The 17,347-nt window shown below is 43.8% G+C and overlaps 1 protein-coding gene across 1 annotated transcript in view; it reads right to left on the reverse strand.

Moving 5' to 3' along the window:
- Positions 1 to 17,347, reverse strand: part of LOC139450592 (protein furry-like) — a 75,632-nt gene that overhangs the window by 11,811 nt on the left and 46,474 nt on the right. The window contains exons 38-55 of the mRNA XM_071232357.1: positions 16,229 to 16,408; positions 15,581 to 15,752; positions 15,113 to 15,323; positions 14,714 to 14,812; positions 13,383 to 13,614; positions 12,375 to 12,694; positions 11,712 to 11,811; positions 11,470 to 11,567; positions 10,670 to 10,837; positions 10,128 to 10,280; positions 9,137 to 9,311; positions 7,803 to 8,020; positions 7,440 to 7,514; positions 5,833 to 5,850; positions 2,743 to 2,836; positions 2,240 to 2,328; positions 1,743 to 1,931; positions 1,181 to 1,305 (exon numbers count right to left, since the gene is read on the reverse strand). Coding sequence (XP_071088458.1) covers positions 1,181 to 1,305; positions 1,743 to 1,931; positions 2,240 to 2,328; positions 2,743 to 2,836; positions 5,833 to 5,850; positions 7,440 to 7,514; positions 7,803 to 8,020; positions 9,137 to 9,311; positions 10,128 to 10,280; positions 10,670 to 10,837; positions 11,470 to 11,567; positions 11,712 to 11,811; positions 12,375 to 12,694; positions 13,383 to 13,614; positions 14,714 to 14,812; positions 15,113 to 15,323; positions 15,581 to 15,752; positions 16,229 to 16,408 — 2,716 coding nt within the window. The remainder of the gene's footprint in view (positions 1 to 1,180; positions 1,306 to 1,742; positions 1,932 to 2,239; positions 2,329 to 2,742; positions 2,837 to 5,832; positions 5,851 to 7,439; positions 7,515 to 7,802; positions 8,021 to 9,136; positions 9,312 to 10,127; positions 10,281 to 10,669; positions 10,838 to 11,469; positions 11,568 to 11,711; positions 11,812 to 12,374; positions 12,695 to 13,382; positions 13,615 to 14,713; positions 14,813 to 15,112; positions 15,324 to 15,580; positions 15,753 to 16,228; positions 16,409 to 17,347) is intronic.

Below are 17,347 nucleotides of genomic sequence, written 5' to 3' on the forward strand. Positions count from 1 at the left end.
GTGTGTACACTACAACTGTTGTTCAGAGTATATGACCCGAGCCATGCGTGTACACTACAACTGTTGTTCAGAGTATATGACCCGAGCCATGCGTGTAAACTACAACTGTTGTTCAGAGTATATGACCCGAGCCATGCATGTACACTACAACTGTTGTTCAGAGTATATGACCCGAGCCATGCGTGTAAACTACAACTGTTGTTCAGAGTATATGACCCGAGCCATGCATGTACACTACAACTGTTGTTCAGAGTATAGGACCCAAGCCATGCGTGTACACTACAACTGTTGTTCAGAGTATATGACCTGAGGTATGCGTGTACACTACAACTGTTGTTCAGAGTATAGGACCCGAGCCATGCGTGTACACTACAACTGTTTTTTTAGAGTATATGACCCGAGCCATGAGTGTACACTACAACTGTTGTTCAGAGGATATGACCGGACCCACACAGTACAACTGTTGTTCAGAGTACATGACTGGACCCACACAGTACAACTGTTGTTCAGAGGATATGACTGGCCCCACACAGTACAATTGTTGTTCAGAGGATATGACCGGACCCACACAGTACAATTGTTCAGAGTACATGATTGGACCCACATAGTACAACTGTTGTTCAGAGTACATGACTGGGCCCACACAGTACAACTGTTGTTCAGAGGATATGACCGGACCCACATAGTACAATTGTTGTTCAGAGTATATGACTGGACCCACACAGAACTGTTGTTCAGAGTATATGACCGGACCCACATAGTACAACTGTTGTTCAGAGGATATGACCGGACCCACATAGTACAACTGTTGTTCAGAGGATATGACCGGACCCACACAGTACAACTGTTGTTCAGAGTAAATGACCGGACCCACACAGTACAACTGTTGTTCAGAGGATATGACCAGACCCACACAGTACAACTGTTGTTCAGAGTATATGACTGGACCCACACAGTACAATTGTTGTTCAGAGGATATGACTGGACCCACACAGTACAACTGTTGTTCAGAGTAAATGACCGGACCCACACAGTACAACTGTTGTTCAGAGGATATGGCTGGACCCACACAGTACAACTGTTGTTCAGAGTACATGACTGGACCCACACAGTACAACTGTTGTTCAGAATACATGACTGGCCCCACACACAGTACAAATGTTGTTGCTTTGACACCTACGTGGATGCTGTGAGGGGACTGGATCTCCGTCGTCTCTCCAGCTTGGGGTTTGTCACCACGATGGATTCCGAAGCCGGCAAGTCCTGGGGGATGTCATCATTGTCATCCATTGCAGAACTCTCCGACTGAAGAAGGGAATATAAGACATGGAAACATCTTCCAAGAAAATCGTGTTCACAAAGACCTGTGAAATGTCAACACAAACTGACAACATTTGCATTAGTAACTCAGCTACTTCATCAAATCTTAATTTTCAACATCAACACCTGCTCACATCAGTTTTCAATGTCCATTCATTTTATCCCATGGTATTAAAATACTTCATAAAAAACTAAACCACTGGTGATGACTATATTTCTTATCTATGTGCTCAAATCAATGTGTGGATTTATTGTATGATGGGTATCTCCCTATTTAGTATTTTTATCATTATACATAATGAGCAATGAGTAATGAGTAATGAAACATGAAATTAGAGACAGAATCCATGTATTACTGTCACTGATGGAAACAAGTATACATCAGTATGGTACAAGTGTGTGTTAGTCTCCACAGGACCAACCTCATCCTCGGAGAGTGTTTCCTTGACACTGAGACTCTCGCTGGGGGAGATGGTGATCTCTGTCAGGCTGGGAGAGCCAATCAGCTTCAGATCAGGTACGCTACCGAAGTGGGGACGCACTGTCGTCGGCGAGTCTTGGAGGTTCAGGGAATGACGCCTGTCACCAAATTGCGAGAAGAAGTCCTCATTCTGTCAAACAGAAAATCATCAATAAAATAGCAATTCCTGTTTCTTAATGACAACACATTGAGAGCTGTGAAGAAAATGGAGATAAATGGCTGTTTAAAATAGCAGAATTGAATGGAGCTGACTAATAATATCATTACAAAACAATTTGCAACATGAGTAAACCTGCAGCTCCCTCAATGATAAAATATGCAAACAGGAATAGATATTCCAAGATGCAGTGATTTCATTCTTTTAAATACAAGACACTTTCACCAAAATTCAGATCACAACAGTGACAGACTAAGTCCCCACTTTGAGTCCCAACATACCTCCGATTCCTCCAGTTCATTGTCCAGGAAGTCGAATCCCTTGAATGTGACCATCAACTCATTGCCACTACTGTCATCCAGCACATTGTCTGCAACACATACAACATGGCCGATTGTCCCATTGTGTAGACTCACTACTCCTGCTTGCATCATCCAGCCACAAGCTATACAACATCATCATTTATCACAACTCTTAAATATTACGGACTATATCAACCGTCAAAATTATAGTGTTATCTGAATATGACTTTCCCTTGGGATAGTAAAGCCTTATCTCATCTTATGTTATCTCTGAGAAGATATTATTTTTGAAATAACGTGAACCAAAATTATCAGAACTTAAATTAATTTGTTCAGGATCAATGTGCAAAAGGTCAGTGTCACATGTTTTACTACCCATCTTTGTGTCATTTGGACAGAAATCCTATTCACATAACATACTACAATTGCACACAACAAAAAGAGTTATTAGGTACAATGTCCCTCAGATTGTCAAGTCTTACTGGAGGAGGGGGCTTCGGGCAGGGAGGCTTCCTCGCCACTTGACGCCACGCTGTGTTGGTGGTCCAGCGTGTCACTTGATTGGCTGAATATGACCTGGAAGTAAATGCAAGGTCATGATTCACCCCAATCATATGGTCCTACACAAAGATTCCTGCTTCTCACCTGGGCTGTTTCAGAACACAATCGTATGAGTACAAACTCAAACATAGCTTACAACAGTCATAACACTACGATTGTGTCATGTGGCCCAGAGTATTGATCTTGTGATCTATGATAGGTTACAATCACAAACAAAATAGGAGAACAATATATCACCTGATGCCATCCCAGAATTATGATGGATGTGTTAACGTTACTAGTACCTGAGATTCAGGGAGTATAAGTTGTGTTATCAGCAGTTTCTGGATGTACAATGAACATACAATCACACAAAACAATAATGTCAAATAAACTTATGAAATGATGGCTTCAGATTATCAAAGTATCAATATAAATACGCAAAAACTAAACTAGATTTGTAAAAATGTTCTATATTGTGACACAATAATTTTCTCTTTTCCAGGAAGATAAGTTTCAGTGTGAGCAAACTGGGGTTTAGTGCTGCTTTACCAAGTATTCCAGCTACATTATCTTGTGTCTGTTTAATTTGGAGATAAATTACTAAAGACGTTCACCACTTGGAAACCCAAGGGTACAGGTATGGTGCTGATACAAGGGAGGCAACTATGCATAGGCGCACACCCAAGGGCCCCTGAGCACACAACCCCCACCTCCCCTAAAGGTTTGGAAGGAACCTTATTAATTCATTTGAAATTGACCCCAAACTGAACAAAAGCCTTAAAAAGGCAAATACTTTCTTCAAAAGAACTAAGAAGTGTTCTGTTTTCATAAATATATTTATACATATCATGAAGTATGTCATACGTTTGTTTGTTTGGTTTGCTTGGTTGTCTAACGCCGCACTCAGCAATATTCCTGCTATATGGAGGCGGTCTGTAAATAATCAAGTCCAGACCAGACAATCCAGTGATTAACATCATGAGCATCAATCCATGAAATTGTGATACGACGACATGCATCAACCAAGTCAGAGAGCCTGACCATCGGATCCTATTAGTCGCCTCTTACGACAAGCACAGTCACCTCTTGCTCTTGCTGCAAGCATGGGTTGCTGAAGACCTATTCTACCCCGGATCTTCACGGGTGTGTCACACATGTTGATGAAGTGTCTGGTGCACTAGGTGTATATAGCAGACACGACAGTGGCAGAAGTTGAAACATCAGAACAGCTAGGCATCATCACCATATATGATTTCTGTAACTGTCAGACAAATCAGTATCCAAATAGATATAAGCAATACAAACTAAACATAGTAAGCAAAAATAATAAGCAAACAAACACATTTATCATGAACTGACTGCAACATGATGGTACGCATATGTAATATTTGTCTTACCATATACACACAACTATTTCTCTAGCCATATTCAAACAATGAGTAATCTAGTGATACAATATAGATTACTGGGTCCACATTCCATGCTTTACAGAAGTTTTGAAAATTCTGAAAGAATTGAACCCATCCCACACAAACTGGAACAAGGTGATGTATAGGGGGAAGACAGTCAATAAATATTTTATAATGCCCTACTATGACTAAATTAGACCAATGAGAAGTCTTTAAATGGAAATGGAGGGATTGAGATAGAGGGAGGATGAAAATGACCCATGTACCATGATGCAAAGCCTGTGCATCGTCCCACATAACAACGGGCGTCTGAAAGGGAAGGACGTCAGCAACAAAATGATGAGAATGTGCAGCGACCAAAACATGCCCCTCGGAACACACACCTGGGAGCCCCCTGGGACTGGACGTGTCTTAGCCTGATGACACAAACAGTACTGCTTAGAGGGTGGGGAATACTGGCTGGCTGTTAGTATAAGATCTGGAGCAAGCAGATCAATGGTAATCTAGGCCACACAGTGTTGTGAGGGGGTGCAGTTGTGTGGCCAGTATTGTTGTGAGGGGGCATGGTTGTGTGGCAAGTATGGTCGAAAGGTGGCATGTTTGTGTGTCCAGGACTCATGTGGTGGGCCTGGTTGTGTGGCAAGAACTGTTGAGAGGTGGCAGGGTTGTGTGGCTAGTATTGTTGTGGCGTGCAAAGGTTGTGTGGCCAGTACTGTTGTGGCGGGCAAGGTTGTGTGGCCAGTACTGATGTGGTCGGGCTGGGTTGTGTGGCCAGTACTGTTGTGGCGTGCAAAGGTTGTGTGGCCAGTACTGTTGTGGCGGGTCAGGGTTGTGTGGCCAGTATTGTTGTGGCGGGGCTGGGTTGTGTGGCCAGTACTGTTGTGGCGGGCAAAGGTTGTGTGGCCAGTACTGTTGTGGCGGGGCTGGGTTGTGTGGCCAGTACTGTTATGATTGGCCTGGATGTGTGGCCGGTACTGTTGTGGCGGGGCAGGATTGTGTGGCCAGTACTGTTGTGGCGGGGCTGGGTTGTGTGGCCAGTACTGTTATGATGGGCCTGGTTGTGTGGCCAGTACTCTTGTGGCGGGGCTGGGTTGTGTGGCCGGTACTGTTGTGGCGGGGCTGGGTTGTGTGGCCAGTACTGTTGTGGCGAGGCTGGGTTGTGTGGCCAGTACTATTATGATGGGCCTGGTTATGTGGCCAGTACTGTTGTGGCGAGGCTGGGTTGTGTGGCCAGTACTGTCGTGGCGGGGCTGGGTTGTGTGGCCAGTACTGTTATGATGGGCCTGGTTGTGTGGCCAGTACTGTTGTGGCGGGGCTGGGTTGTGTGGCCGGTACTGTTGTGGCGGGGCTGGGTTGTCTGGCCAGTACTGTTGTGGCGAGGCTGGGTTGTGTGGCCAGTACTATTATGATGGGCCTGGTTATGTGGTCAGTACTGTTGTGGCGAGGCTGGGTTGTGTGGCCAGTACTGTTGTGGCGGGACACTGCTCCAGTCACAGGGGGGATTGTAGGAGAAGAGTGGGGACTGTGCGACACAAGCAGCTCAACACAGGAGGACATGATATTGATAGAAATGAAGTATAAAGTTGTTGGTGGATGTCGACGTCCTAGTCGACGTCTTACCTTATTGATTACAGTGTCCTAAACACCAGGACAAAACGAAGTGATGTTATAGTTTGTCAATATCTCATGTAATAAGGACAAAGTGTCGTAGTTTCTCACCGTGTGATGTCAATATCTAATGTAATAAGGACAAAGTGCCGTAGTTTCACACCGTGTGATGTCAATATCTCATGTAATAAGGACAAAGTGCCTTAGTTTCTCACCGTGTGATGTTAATATCAAATGTAATAAGGACAAAGTGCCGTAGTTTCACACCGTGTGATGTCAATATCTCATGTAATAAGGACAAAGTGCCTTAGTTTCTCACCGTGTGATGTTAATATCTAATGTAATAAGGACAAAGTGCCGTAGTTTCACACCGGCATGAGTGAGTGAGGGGGTAAGAATGGTTTGCCGCTGTATCAGCGGTATCTCAGCTACAACAGGGCTCAGCATACACGGCTCACAGAAGCTGGTAGCTCATGCAGTCATTCCTGACAGACAGACTGTGGTGGCAATGTTCATGCCAGCAGGAGAGTCACATCACACACAATGAACACACAACAAACTCACCACCAGCACACAACATGCACACAGCATGCACACAACACACTCACAGCATGCACACAGCATGCACACAACATACACACAGCATGCACACAACATACACACAGCATGCACACAACATACACACAACATACACACAGCATGCACACAACATGCACACAACATACACACAGCATGCACACAACATACACACAGCATGCACACAACATACACACAGCATGCACACAACATACACACAGCATACACACAGCATGCACACAACATACACACAGCATGCACACAACATACACACAACATATACACAGCATGCACACAACATACACACAACATACACACAGCATGCACACAACATACACACAACATACACACAGCATACACACAGCATGCACACAACATACACACAACATACACACAGCATGCACACAACATGCACACAACATACACACAACATACACACAGCATGCACACAACATGCACACAACATACACACAGCATGCACACAACATGCACACAACATACACACAGCATGCACACAACATACACACAACATACACACAGCATGCACACAACATACACACAACATACACACAACATGCACACAACATACACACAGCATGCACACAACATACACACAACATACACACAACATACACACAACATACACACAACATACACACAACATACACAAAGTATGCACACAACATACAAGGTATGCACTACTTGGCTTCAACATGCATCAGGACATAATCAGCTTAATAACATAAAGCTGAAATCTGACACAAGTCATAGCACAGATTTCTTTGTGAAACCGGACAATTTTGAAATTCATCACCACTATGTAGTACTAAGCATTATGTCAGAACTATTGAACACAAAGACACCTGCTGAAAAGGATCAATGCATGCAGTTTCTCAATGTCATAATGTTGACAAATAAAACAGAACATATGCAGAACTTATAATATCAACTCTCCCACAACAAATATCTGCATGTGCATTAGTAAAGTTCCAATACATTCTAGTAACACAAGACTGAGACGTCAGGAGGCAGTGCCGACTTACTGAGGGGCTCTTGAGCAGTCCCACGCGGGGTCCGAAACAGGTCAGCAGGTTCACGAGGCGCTCTCGAGTTCGAGCCTGAAATTCAAAAATAACATATGAAAGAGCAAAATATCCCAAACAAGATAATAGTGAAATTCAGTGAAATTACAGTAAGCAGTTAGTAATGTGTTAGTAATCTATTAAAAAAACAAAAGCAGTGTTATTTTTATGTTACATCATAAATGAAAGATAACAATTGTCAAACACAAATTTGTGTGATTGAATTTAGCACTTAAACAAGAGAATATTGAATCTATTAATGTATTCTGACCAGGTGTGGCTGACACTGTTTCAGAATGACCTTCACCTAGTACAGTGACTGACCTGTGAAGCCTGGGGTCGGCGCCACACAGAGTCAATGTCCTGGTTGTTGGATGGTTTCCTTGACAACGACACACCTGATGACGAGCTGCTCTGTGCAGGACCACCAGTAGCACCAGCAGCTGCAGCAGCACCGCCGGCTGATGACTGGTCATTGATGAAAAACTTCCTGCCTATGATGGGCGTCTTGGAAAGGTCAACAGAGAAGTCCAGAGTGCGACCTACAGAACAATATTGAGTGAGCTTCGGTTTACTCATGTTTTGAACAGCTTTCCACTCCTGGTACACCAATTCATTGCTTACAATAGGTAGAAGACATTATATAAAGTACTCTTGATGAGGTCAATATGTGAAAACAAGGACCACCCGACCCATGAGGTGGTCTGACATCATGAATCATTTGTTTTGTTATACCGAAATTCACTTCAAAGTTTATGAAGTTTTTAAACCATCTTCTGTTTCGTTACAGTAACTCAGCTGCGAAACATAAAATGTTCGTACCAGACGCGACCTCCTTTTCTAGCAGACAAGTCAATATTCATCACGTTTCAGGTGACGAGTCAATATTCGAGGTCCTTGTCAGTCACATGATAGACATTAATCACTAGAAGGAAATCCACGGGCAGGAGTACATTGCTAGACCTGCAGCATTATCTGGCAAATCAAACCACTGACTAGCGGATACTGGCAGCTAAGGGAAATAACTCTGCAGGGTCAAAGATCAACAGGTCATCCAGCCTCTACAAAACATTAAAGTTTGTGTGCAAGACAACTAATACACCCAGGTGACATCAAGAGATCACTGTGACCTTTCTGACTGCCCTGACCAGCACTTATGAAGAAACTTCATCAATATACTGTATTCGCAATTATAATCAAAACAGACAAAGAGGCCCCATTATTAAAATGATACACAACGAGCTTAATTTGTTGTCAGTGACTGAGCGGCAGTGAACAAACTTAGTTCAAATATTGATGAAGTTTCGATGATAGTTACTAAGCACTACCCTTTCTACGCTGCTGTTTTCTGTAAAAAATCTGTAATATACACAAGAATATAGAGACTGTCATGTAAATTATCAGCTATAATAGTGGGCGTTAATAAAAATTACCTACAGATTGGTCTAGAAATTGTTCAGGGGATGCCTATTGCAGTAGAGCTCTTTATACAGCGATTATTGTAAGTCAAATCCAAAAAAACTTTTGTTGTTGATCAAATATAGATAGAGGGTGAGCTATCTTGACAAAATGGAAAGCTGCTGTGATGCAGAACTAACAGGATGTGTCTTGTACACATGGCCTTCATCGAACAAATGTGATGTCCCGGCAGAGATTACCTGGCAGTTCCTTGTGAATCTTGGTGTATATCTCGGCCTCAGCGAAGGAGGTGTGGGAGTACATGCTGAGCTCGGAGCTGACGGAGAAGCTGAGTGAGGGCGGGGCTGCAGCCAGTGTGGACGATCTCGTTACAGCAAGCTTCAGGATCTTCAGAGCCTCCTTCCAGTGGACGCTCTAAACACATGGTGGGGATTGGATTAATGAAGTCTGCATCAGTACAATGTGTTCAGAAGCTCACTTTCATTGGATGAATTATCACCTGATTGCAGATGTGTCAAACTAGAGTCATGTTCAGTTCTAACACAGAAAGGGATGGGTAGATGGTGCACAGAGATGGACAGAGAGGGAGGGACAGACAGGGAGAGGAAGAGAGGGACATGGAGAGCTAAAACATGTTTAAGTGAGTAAGCCAGTTAGTCCTTTTGCTGTTTTCATAATATCCCAACAATACTTCAGCATTGAACACCAGATGTGTGATGCAGACTGTACCCATATTGTGAATCATACCCAGATCTCAGATATGACTACAAAACACTAACATCATTAGGCGAACACACTTCCCCTACAACATATCTCAAAGGAAAGTTTGAATCTCACTTTTACACTCATCACTCTTAAACAATTTCACATAATAAGTTTCAATTGTATGTCATAGGAAAGTGAGAAAACAGTATATATGTTGTATAATATGGCACAAAAATACACACTTTCAGTCTCTCCACAAAGAAACACATTTCTTATCATGGGTAAAGGTAATGGCAGACGAGTTTCCCCTCATGACTTAAACTTAAATTTGGATGAGCAGTCTTAAAAAACGACTGCTCAGATGTCATCACTTGTGGATAAAGCTTCAGTTTAATTGTTCCTGTTTTTTAGCTCTTCATAATGCCAACACAGACAAAGGACTTGGGGTCAGCCAGACACAACACCTCAGGTTAGATACAAGTAACATCTCAACTGAAGAGTTGAAGCTCCCAATGGCGCCCTGACCTGAATATACTTGGTGGCAGTGTGGAACACCTCTGTGTTAAGGACCGAGTTGTGTGCTGAGCTGTGGGTGGAGTTGATGTCCACATAGTGCGTCATACAGTGCAGTATCTGCAGCACTCCGGGCTGGTTGGAGGCCGGACCCTTCTCCAGCACCTGCAACATATCAAACATCAAACATCAAACACCTGCTACATGTCAAACATCAAACACCTGCTACATGTCAAATGTCAAACACCTGCAACATGTCAAACATCAAACACCTGCTACATGTCAATCATCAAACACCTGCAACATGTCAAACATCAAACACTTGTTACATGTCAAACATCAAACATCTGCAACATGTCAATCATCAAACACCTGCAACATGTCAAACATCAAACACCTGCAACATGTCAAACATCAAACACCTGCAACATGTCAATCATCAAACACCTGCAACATGTCAAACATCAAACACCTGCAACATGTCAAACATCAATCCCTAATAAATAACATGATCAGTGACTGCATTAACTTGTCAAAACATGAGTCCGACTGACCTCTACAAGGAAGGTGAGCATGCTGACGGCGGCGAAGGAGTTGACGTCCAGCAGGTACTTGACCACACACTTGGTCCACTGGAGGCTGTCCTTGCCGAAGGTGCCCCGGCTGTACAGCGACATCACTGTGGCCAGGTTGGACAGTCGGTCAGTCTGCTGGCTGCACATCTGTCACACAAACAATATCCTGTGATGCTTAAATCTTGAGCAATATGCACAAAATCCTAACATCATTCAGTAACCTTTACAAATAAAAACCTTTTTTAATAAAAGGGTCTTATCAAACACTCAAAAAATGTAGGTATGCAATAATTACATTTGGTTTTCAAATACAGTGTTGCTCATGGGCTTGAAAGTAGGAGGTAATCCATCCATCCAGGCTACCATACAGCAACTTTATTGGTTGCCTGATCATGAGTGAACATCCTTCAAGACTACCCTATTGCTTATTCTTCACCAGGGACCCTTTTGTTGGTTTGTTTAAAAATGACACACTCAGCAATATTCCAGCAACATGACTGGGGCCTGTAAGTAATCGAGTCTTGACCAGGCAATCCAGTGAAAGATATAGTGCTCAATAACACACGCCTTTGAGGTACGAGGACATGCTATCAACCAAGTCACCGAGTCTGACCATCTGGTCCCCTCTGACGAGCAGCTTCGGTTGCTTGGGACTAGTTCTCACCAGGAATCCTCATTCTGGTACAGCTGTTGTAAGTCTATGCAAAAGTATCTGCACCAGTCAGAGTGCTACATTACACATGTGAAACAGGACAGATAAGACGAATGAAGAGACCAACCTGTGCGATATGGTCAGATGCTTCACGACAGGTCTGGTTGGGGTTTTTATAGTTGGCAACCAGGTATGGCAGCATGGCGATTGTGTTCATAGGGAACCCTGCACATACACAAAACAGTGACAGTTAGGAAACATTTAACACACAGACTCTAAGAAATGACAAACAACTTGGACTCATATCACAGATGAAAAAAATTCAGATAAGTTTTGATTAATTTAGAAATGGAGTGAAAGTGAACAAACCCCATTTGCCGGAGGGATCAATGACAGGTGCCTTGATACACAGGATGATCTTTGACAGCAGGGACCAGGTGGCCTCCGCTGTTACTGGGGACGTGCAGCCCTGGGGACAGAAGGGTCATTGTTAGAAATTAGTGAGTGAGTGAACATTGCCTTATGCCACAGTCAGCAATATTCAAGCTATGATTTGAGATGGCAGGCCTACTCTTACCTTCAACAGAAGCGTCTGTAGCCCGGGGAAGTTGGGCCACTTGATCTGAGATGGCCTATTCTTACCTTCAACAGAAGCGTCTGTAGCCAAGAGAAGTTGGGCCACTTGATCTGAGATGGCCTACTCTTACCTTCAACAGGAGCGTCTGTAGCCCGGGGAAGTTGGGCCACTTGATCTGAGATGGCCTACTCTTACCTTCAACAGGAGCGTCTGTAGCCCGGGGAAGTTGGGCCACTTGATCTGAGATGGCCTACTCTTACCTTCAACAGCAGCGTCTGTAGCCCGGGGAAGTTGGGCCACTTGATCTCAGATGGCCTACTCTTACCTTCAACAGGAGCGTCTGTAGCCCGGGGAAGTTGGGCCACTTGATCTGAGATGGCCTACTCTTACCTTCAACAGGAGCGTCTGTAGCCCGGGGAAGTTGGGCCACTTGATCTGAGATGGCCTACTCTTACCTTCAACAGAAGCGTCTGTAGCCCGGGGAAGTTGGGCCACTTGATCTGTTGCTGCATCTTGTCCAGCTTCTCCTTCCACTCAGGGTTCTCGGGTTGCAGGTGACACAGGATCTTGTCGAGGAGTCGCACTGCCAGGAGGAACTCATACTCGTAGTCTGACTCCAGCAGCGACACTGCGATCCAGAACATCTGCGTCACCAGGGTCTGTTTGTCCTCTGTCCCGTTTTGGTCCAGGTTCTTCAGAGACTGGGCACTGCGAGACCGGCCAAGATTTGTTCGACGATGGTCAAGGTCAGTGCTTGCTCTGTTACGTGAGTCATCTGTGAAAAGAAAGCTTTTCAAGTAATCAGCAGGATGTGGAAGAATGGAATGTTTATTAGCTGCATCAGCAACACTTAAGCAATACCAAGTGTGGGCGTCACAAATCACACCCATGTGGGACATGAACCTGGGTCAATACTGTGACAAGTGATCACTTTAACCACTGGGCTACTAACCCAGTGAGTGAGTGACTGACTGAGTTTGGTTCATATGCCACTTTGAAAAGTATTTCAGTGATATCACAGCATGTCAGCTTTAATCTATGTTTGAGGAAAGCCCGAAGTGATGCAGGTGTTAGAAGTTTACAGCTCTGGTGAAACAAAGGAGCACAGGTATGGTGCTGACAACCTAAAAACATAATCTGGGCGAGATACGCGATTCAGTCCATGATGCCTAAGGGAGACAACTCTGATCATTGAGTTACACCACCTCAGACAACTGGGCCACCCATGCAATATGAGAGCAGCCTGTTACAAATTGAGTCTGAACCTGAAAAACCTGTGATTGATATTATGAGCAACTCTACACACATTGGGGCACATTGGCACACTATCAATTAAGTCAAGTCTGAGAACTTTTAAGAGATCAATTAAATTGCCTTAAGACAAGTATAGGTTTCAGGGGACCAATTGAAACACAGCATCCCCTCGTGACCCCGGTCTAATGGAAACTATGCAGGACACTAACTGGCAGCAGCGTGAGCCCTCTGGATGATGACGGACACGGAGTAGCTGGTGCTGCGGGAGTGGTGGGGCAGCGATTGTTTGGGGGCTGTCATTGCTCCACGGCGACCATCCGAGTCTTTGGCAAGATTGGGCGTTGACATGAACAGCTCTTTCATGAAGTCGATTGGTCGGAATTCAAGGTCAAGGTTATCAATGGCTGCTTCAAGTGTCAGCATTATCTCTGTCACATAGCCCTGGAAGAAATCAATGTTAAAGTGCTGATGTACTGGTCGATCATGGTGTGTACATGACGATCCATTCGTCAGGATCATCGAGATATGGTCTTGTCATTGTCATTATGGGAAAACACATGTAAAGCATTAGTTCTGTGACTTCTATACAGCAGAACTCATACTAATGTGGACCAGTTCCAGTCCATGTGAACCAGTTCCAGAACTCAGCCAAATTTGAGGATTAAAGAATCATTGGTATAGGATAAAAAGATTAGTGATAGGAGATAAATGATCAGTCCAAAATGACCTGTGGACTAATGTTAACTAAAAATGTAGTGCCACAGGCATAGATCCATCTTCGACCCCCTCATTAGGATAATTGAATAGCCTGTATCACATGTAAGTATTTCCAACAGAACTAACCCATGAACACACAAAGCCATTTAGAAAGTGGTCAAATGTAACAAATGTAACATCTGGCATAACGCTTTCTTAGTAACGTACAGACTCTAGTACTATTTTGGGTTGGGTCCCATCCAGGATTTGAACCCACACTGGCTAAGTTAGGCACCTAATCACCAACAAACAAAGTCAGCAATCTAACCCACTCAGCCTCTGGCACTTCCACAAAAATGAAAATCATTGACAACTGGTTGTCTAGATCACATAGTTTGTATACCCCTCTGACAAGTGTAAATTGGCACAGCTCCCATGTCTGAAACCATAAACACACAAAGCCATTTAGAAAGTGGTCAATCGTAATAAATGTTACATTTGGGATAACGCTTTCTCAGTAAAGTATAAATTCTAAATGTACTTCCTAAATGGCATCGTGTGTTCATAACTTTCGCCCATGCCTCCTCAAATAGGCAGTGTGGGTTCAAATTTCGGATAGGACTCAACCAAAAAAAGTACTAGAATCTGAACTTTATCAAAGTTTTAGCCCAAATTTAACATTTGTCACAGTTCTAATCAAGATCAGACAGGTTTCTTTGCATGTTTCTTTGCCATCCTGGGATCAGGTTTACCGTTACTGTCAGTTGTCATGGTACTGCCCTGAGTGTGAGTTCTGCCTGATGGCAGCTACTGAAGCCTGCTGGCCATGGAGCATTTGTCTCACCTGCATGTCATCTCCTTGTTCTGCCACAGTCTCCACAAGTCGAGACAAAATATCAGACAACATCTGCGTAGATGGACGGATTCTAAGGGCTCGAAGTATCTGAAATAAAACAAAAAATGCAAACCATAATGTTACCTCCAGCGGTGTCAAAAATACTGCCCATATCTTCATGAAAATATCTTATATATCCAACAACAACCCCCTCAAATAATTCATCCAGCTGCATTTTAACACAGCTACAAACAATGTACACAAAACACAGCAGAAATAGACCTAAAAAGACAAACGTTTCTGTGACAGAGCTTTATGAATACAAACTTGTTTTGCCTGTTTTTAAAGGAGCGGCAACTCACCTCACTCCAAATAACTCAGCGCATAACACACAGTGTCCACACTCACCTGGAATGAGCGGCCTGCGTAATGCCGGGAAGAGCAGGAGAGAGCAAGCTGAAGAGCTGTCTGTGACCACCGCTGCTCCACCAGGGCCAGGGGAGATAACTCCTTAAAGGACTTGACAACACACTTGAGGAAGTACTCCAGCAGTGAGGAGCTCTGTGTGTTGAGTGTCTTGGGTGTGATGTCCTCACAGCTCCACAGTGACTTGCACTTCCTGCAACACATCACGATTACCTGTAACCTCCGGTCTACTTGTATCTCATGTACCATCTTACACACAGGCAGTACTGTTATTTGTCACAAGCCACCTGGTACCTGGTAAACTTCACTCTGAGGAAAGTTCAAACCACTGTTTACAAACTATTCAAAATGCATGTTTGGAAATATCTACTATGTTGTTTCTTAATAGGACTATTCTCTGAAGGTTATAAACATTTCAAGTCATTATTCATTTTCTACACGTCTCCCAACCTGGCCTCCATGAAGTTCAGTATTGCCTTGATAACCTCTTCCACTGAACCAAGCGAGTCAGGGTCGGTGAGGTTGCTCATGGTGTCGGGGGTGATGGTGGCGCTGCTGTCAATGCTGAAGGTGGACTTGCCGATGGACAGCAAGGTGTTGTTTGATATGTGGGTGGGTGTTTCTATGAAAAGGAAACAAGACACATAAATATTCATTGTTGAGGTGAGGTGAAATTAGGTTTAACGTCACGTCCAAGATTATTGCACTTATATAGTGACGTGCATGCGTGTGTGTGTGTGTGTGTGTGCATGTGCGTGCGTGTGGCTGCTTGTACTAGTCCGGAGTGATGCCGATTTATAGTGCTAGCTCACTAAGATACCATGCCGCAGTTTAACATGAATACCCCACTCAGACACAGTATACAGACTTGTTTTAGCCCCTTAATGCTGAGGGACAGACAGCTAACATTGATTGATTCCATCTAAGAGAGTGAATTCTGCTTCAAATCATCATAAGCATAATTGCAAACACAGTCTGGAGGAGCAAGTAAGTGGTTGACTACATTGCACACTGTGACAACCTGATCACTTCCGACCAACATGTGTACTGGTGATGTATTCTATCCTAGACTCCAGGTTACCCTGAGAAGAGACTCACCTGACGTCAGGGGCATGTCCCTGTCCTCTGAGTTGACCTTGACAGCATCTGCCTGGCTACTGCGGTACCCTAGCAGCACTCGGGAGGTGTCGTGGTGGTCTTGTGACGACGCCAGCAGCAACAGGTTCTGCAGCAGCTTCTTGCAGTGTTCATACACCAGAGCCCTTGAGTGGTCCAGACCTACACATGAGTGGGACAGTTACACTCATGCATATAGAAATACCCAAACATCTGACAAACATCATAGGACCCAATCAACATAAACATATCCCAGAGCCACTCTAGCAGAGGCCTATCAACTATAACATCACTTGGATTACAAGCTGAATTGTAGTACAATCTCAAGATTGGAGTACAGATCCATAGGAAGATGATGTTATGATTAAGAACTGACCTAAGGAGATGATGTCATGATTGAGAACTGACCTAGGGAGATGATGTCATGATTAAGAACTGACCTAGGAAGATGATGTCATGATTGAGAACCGACCTAGGGAGATGATGTCATGATTGAGAACCGACCTAGGAAGATGATGTCATGATTGAGAACCAACCTAGGGAGATGATATCATGATTGAGAACCGACCTAGGGAGATGATGTCATGACTGAGTACTGACCAAGGGAGATAATGTCATGATTGAGTACTGACCAAGGGAGATGATGTCATGATTGAGTACTGACCTAGGGAGATGATGTCATGATTGAATACTGACCAAGGGAGATGATGTCATGATTGAGTACTGACCAAGGGAGATGATGTCATGATTGAGTACTGACCTAGGAAGATGATGTCATGATTGAGTACTGACCTAGGAAGATGATGTCATGATTGAGTACTGACCAAGGGAGATAATGTCATGATTGAGGACTGACCAAGGGAGATGATTTCATGATTGAGTACTGACCTAGGGAGATGATGTCATGATTGAGTACTGACCAAGGGAGATGTCATGATTGAGTACTGACCTAGGAAGATGATGTCATGATTGAGAACCGACCTAGGGAGATGATGTCATGATTGAGTACTGACCAAGGGAGATAATGTCATGATTGAGTACTGACCAAGGGAGATAATGTCATGATTGAGAACCGACCAAGGGAGATAATGTCATGATTGA

The sequence above is a fragment of the Haliotis cracherodii genome, unplaced genomic scaffold (genome assembly GCF_022045235.1).
Source record: "Haliotis cracherodii isolate W230 unplaced genomic scaffold, xgHalCrac1.p SCAF_8, whole genome shotgun sequence".
NCBI lineage: Eukaryota > Metazoa > Mollusca > Gastropoda > Lepetellida > Haliotidae > Haliotis > Haliotis cracherodii.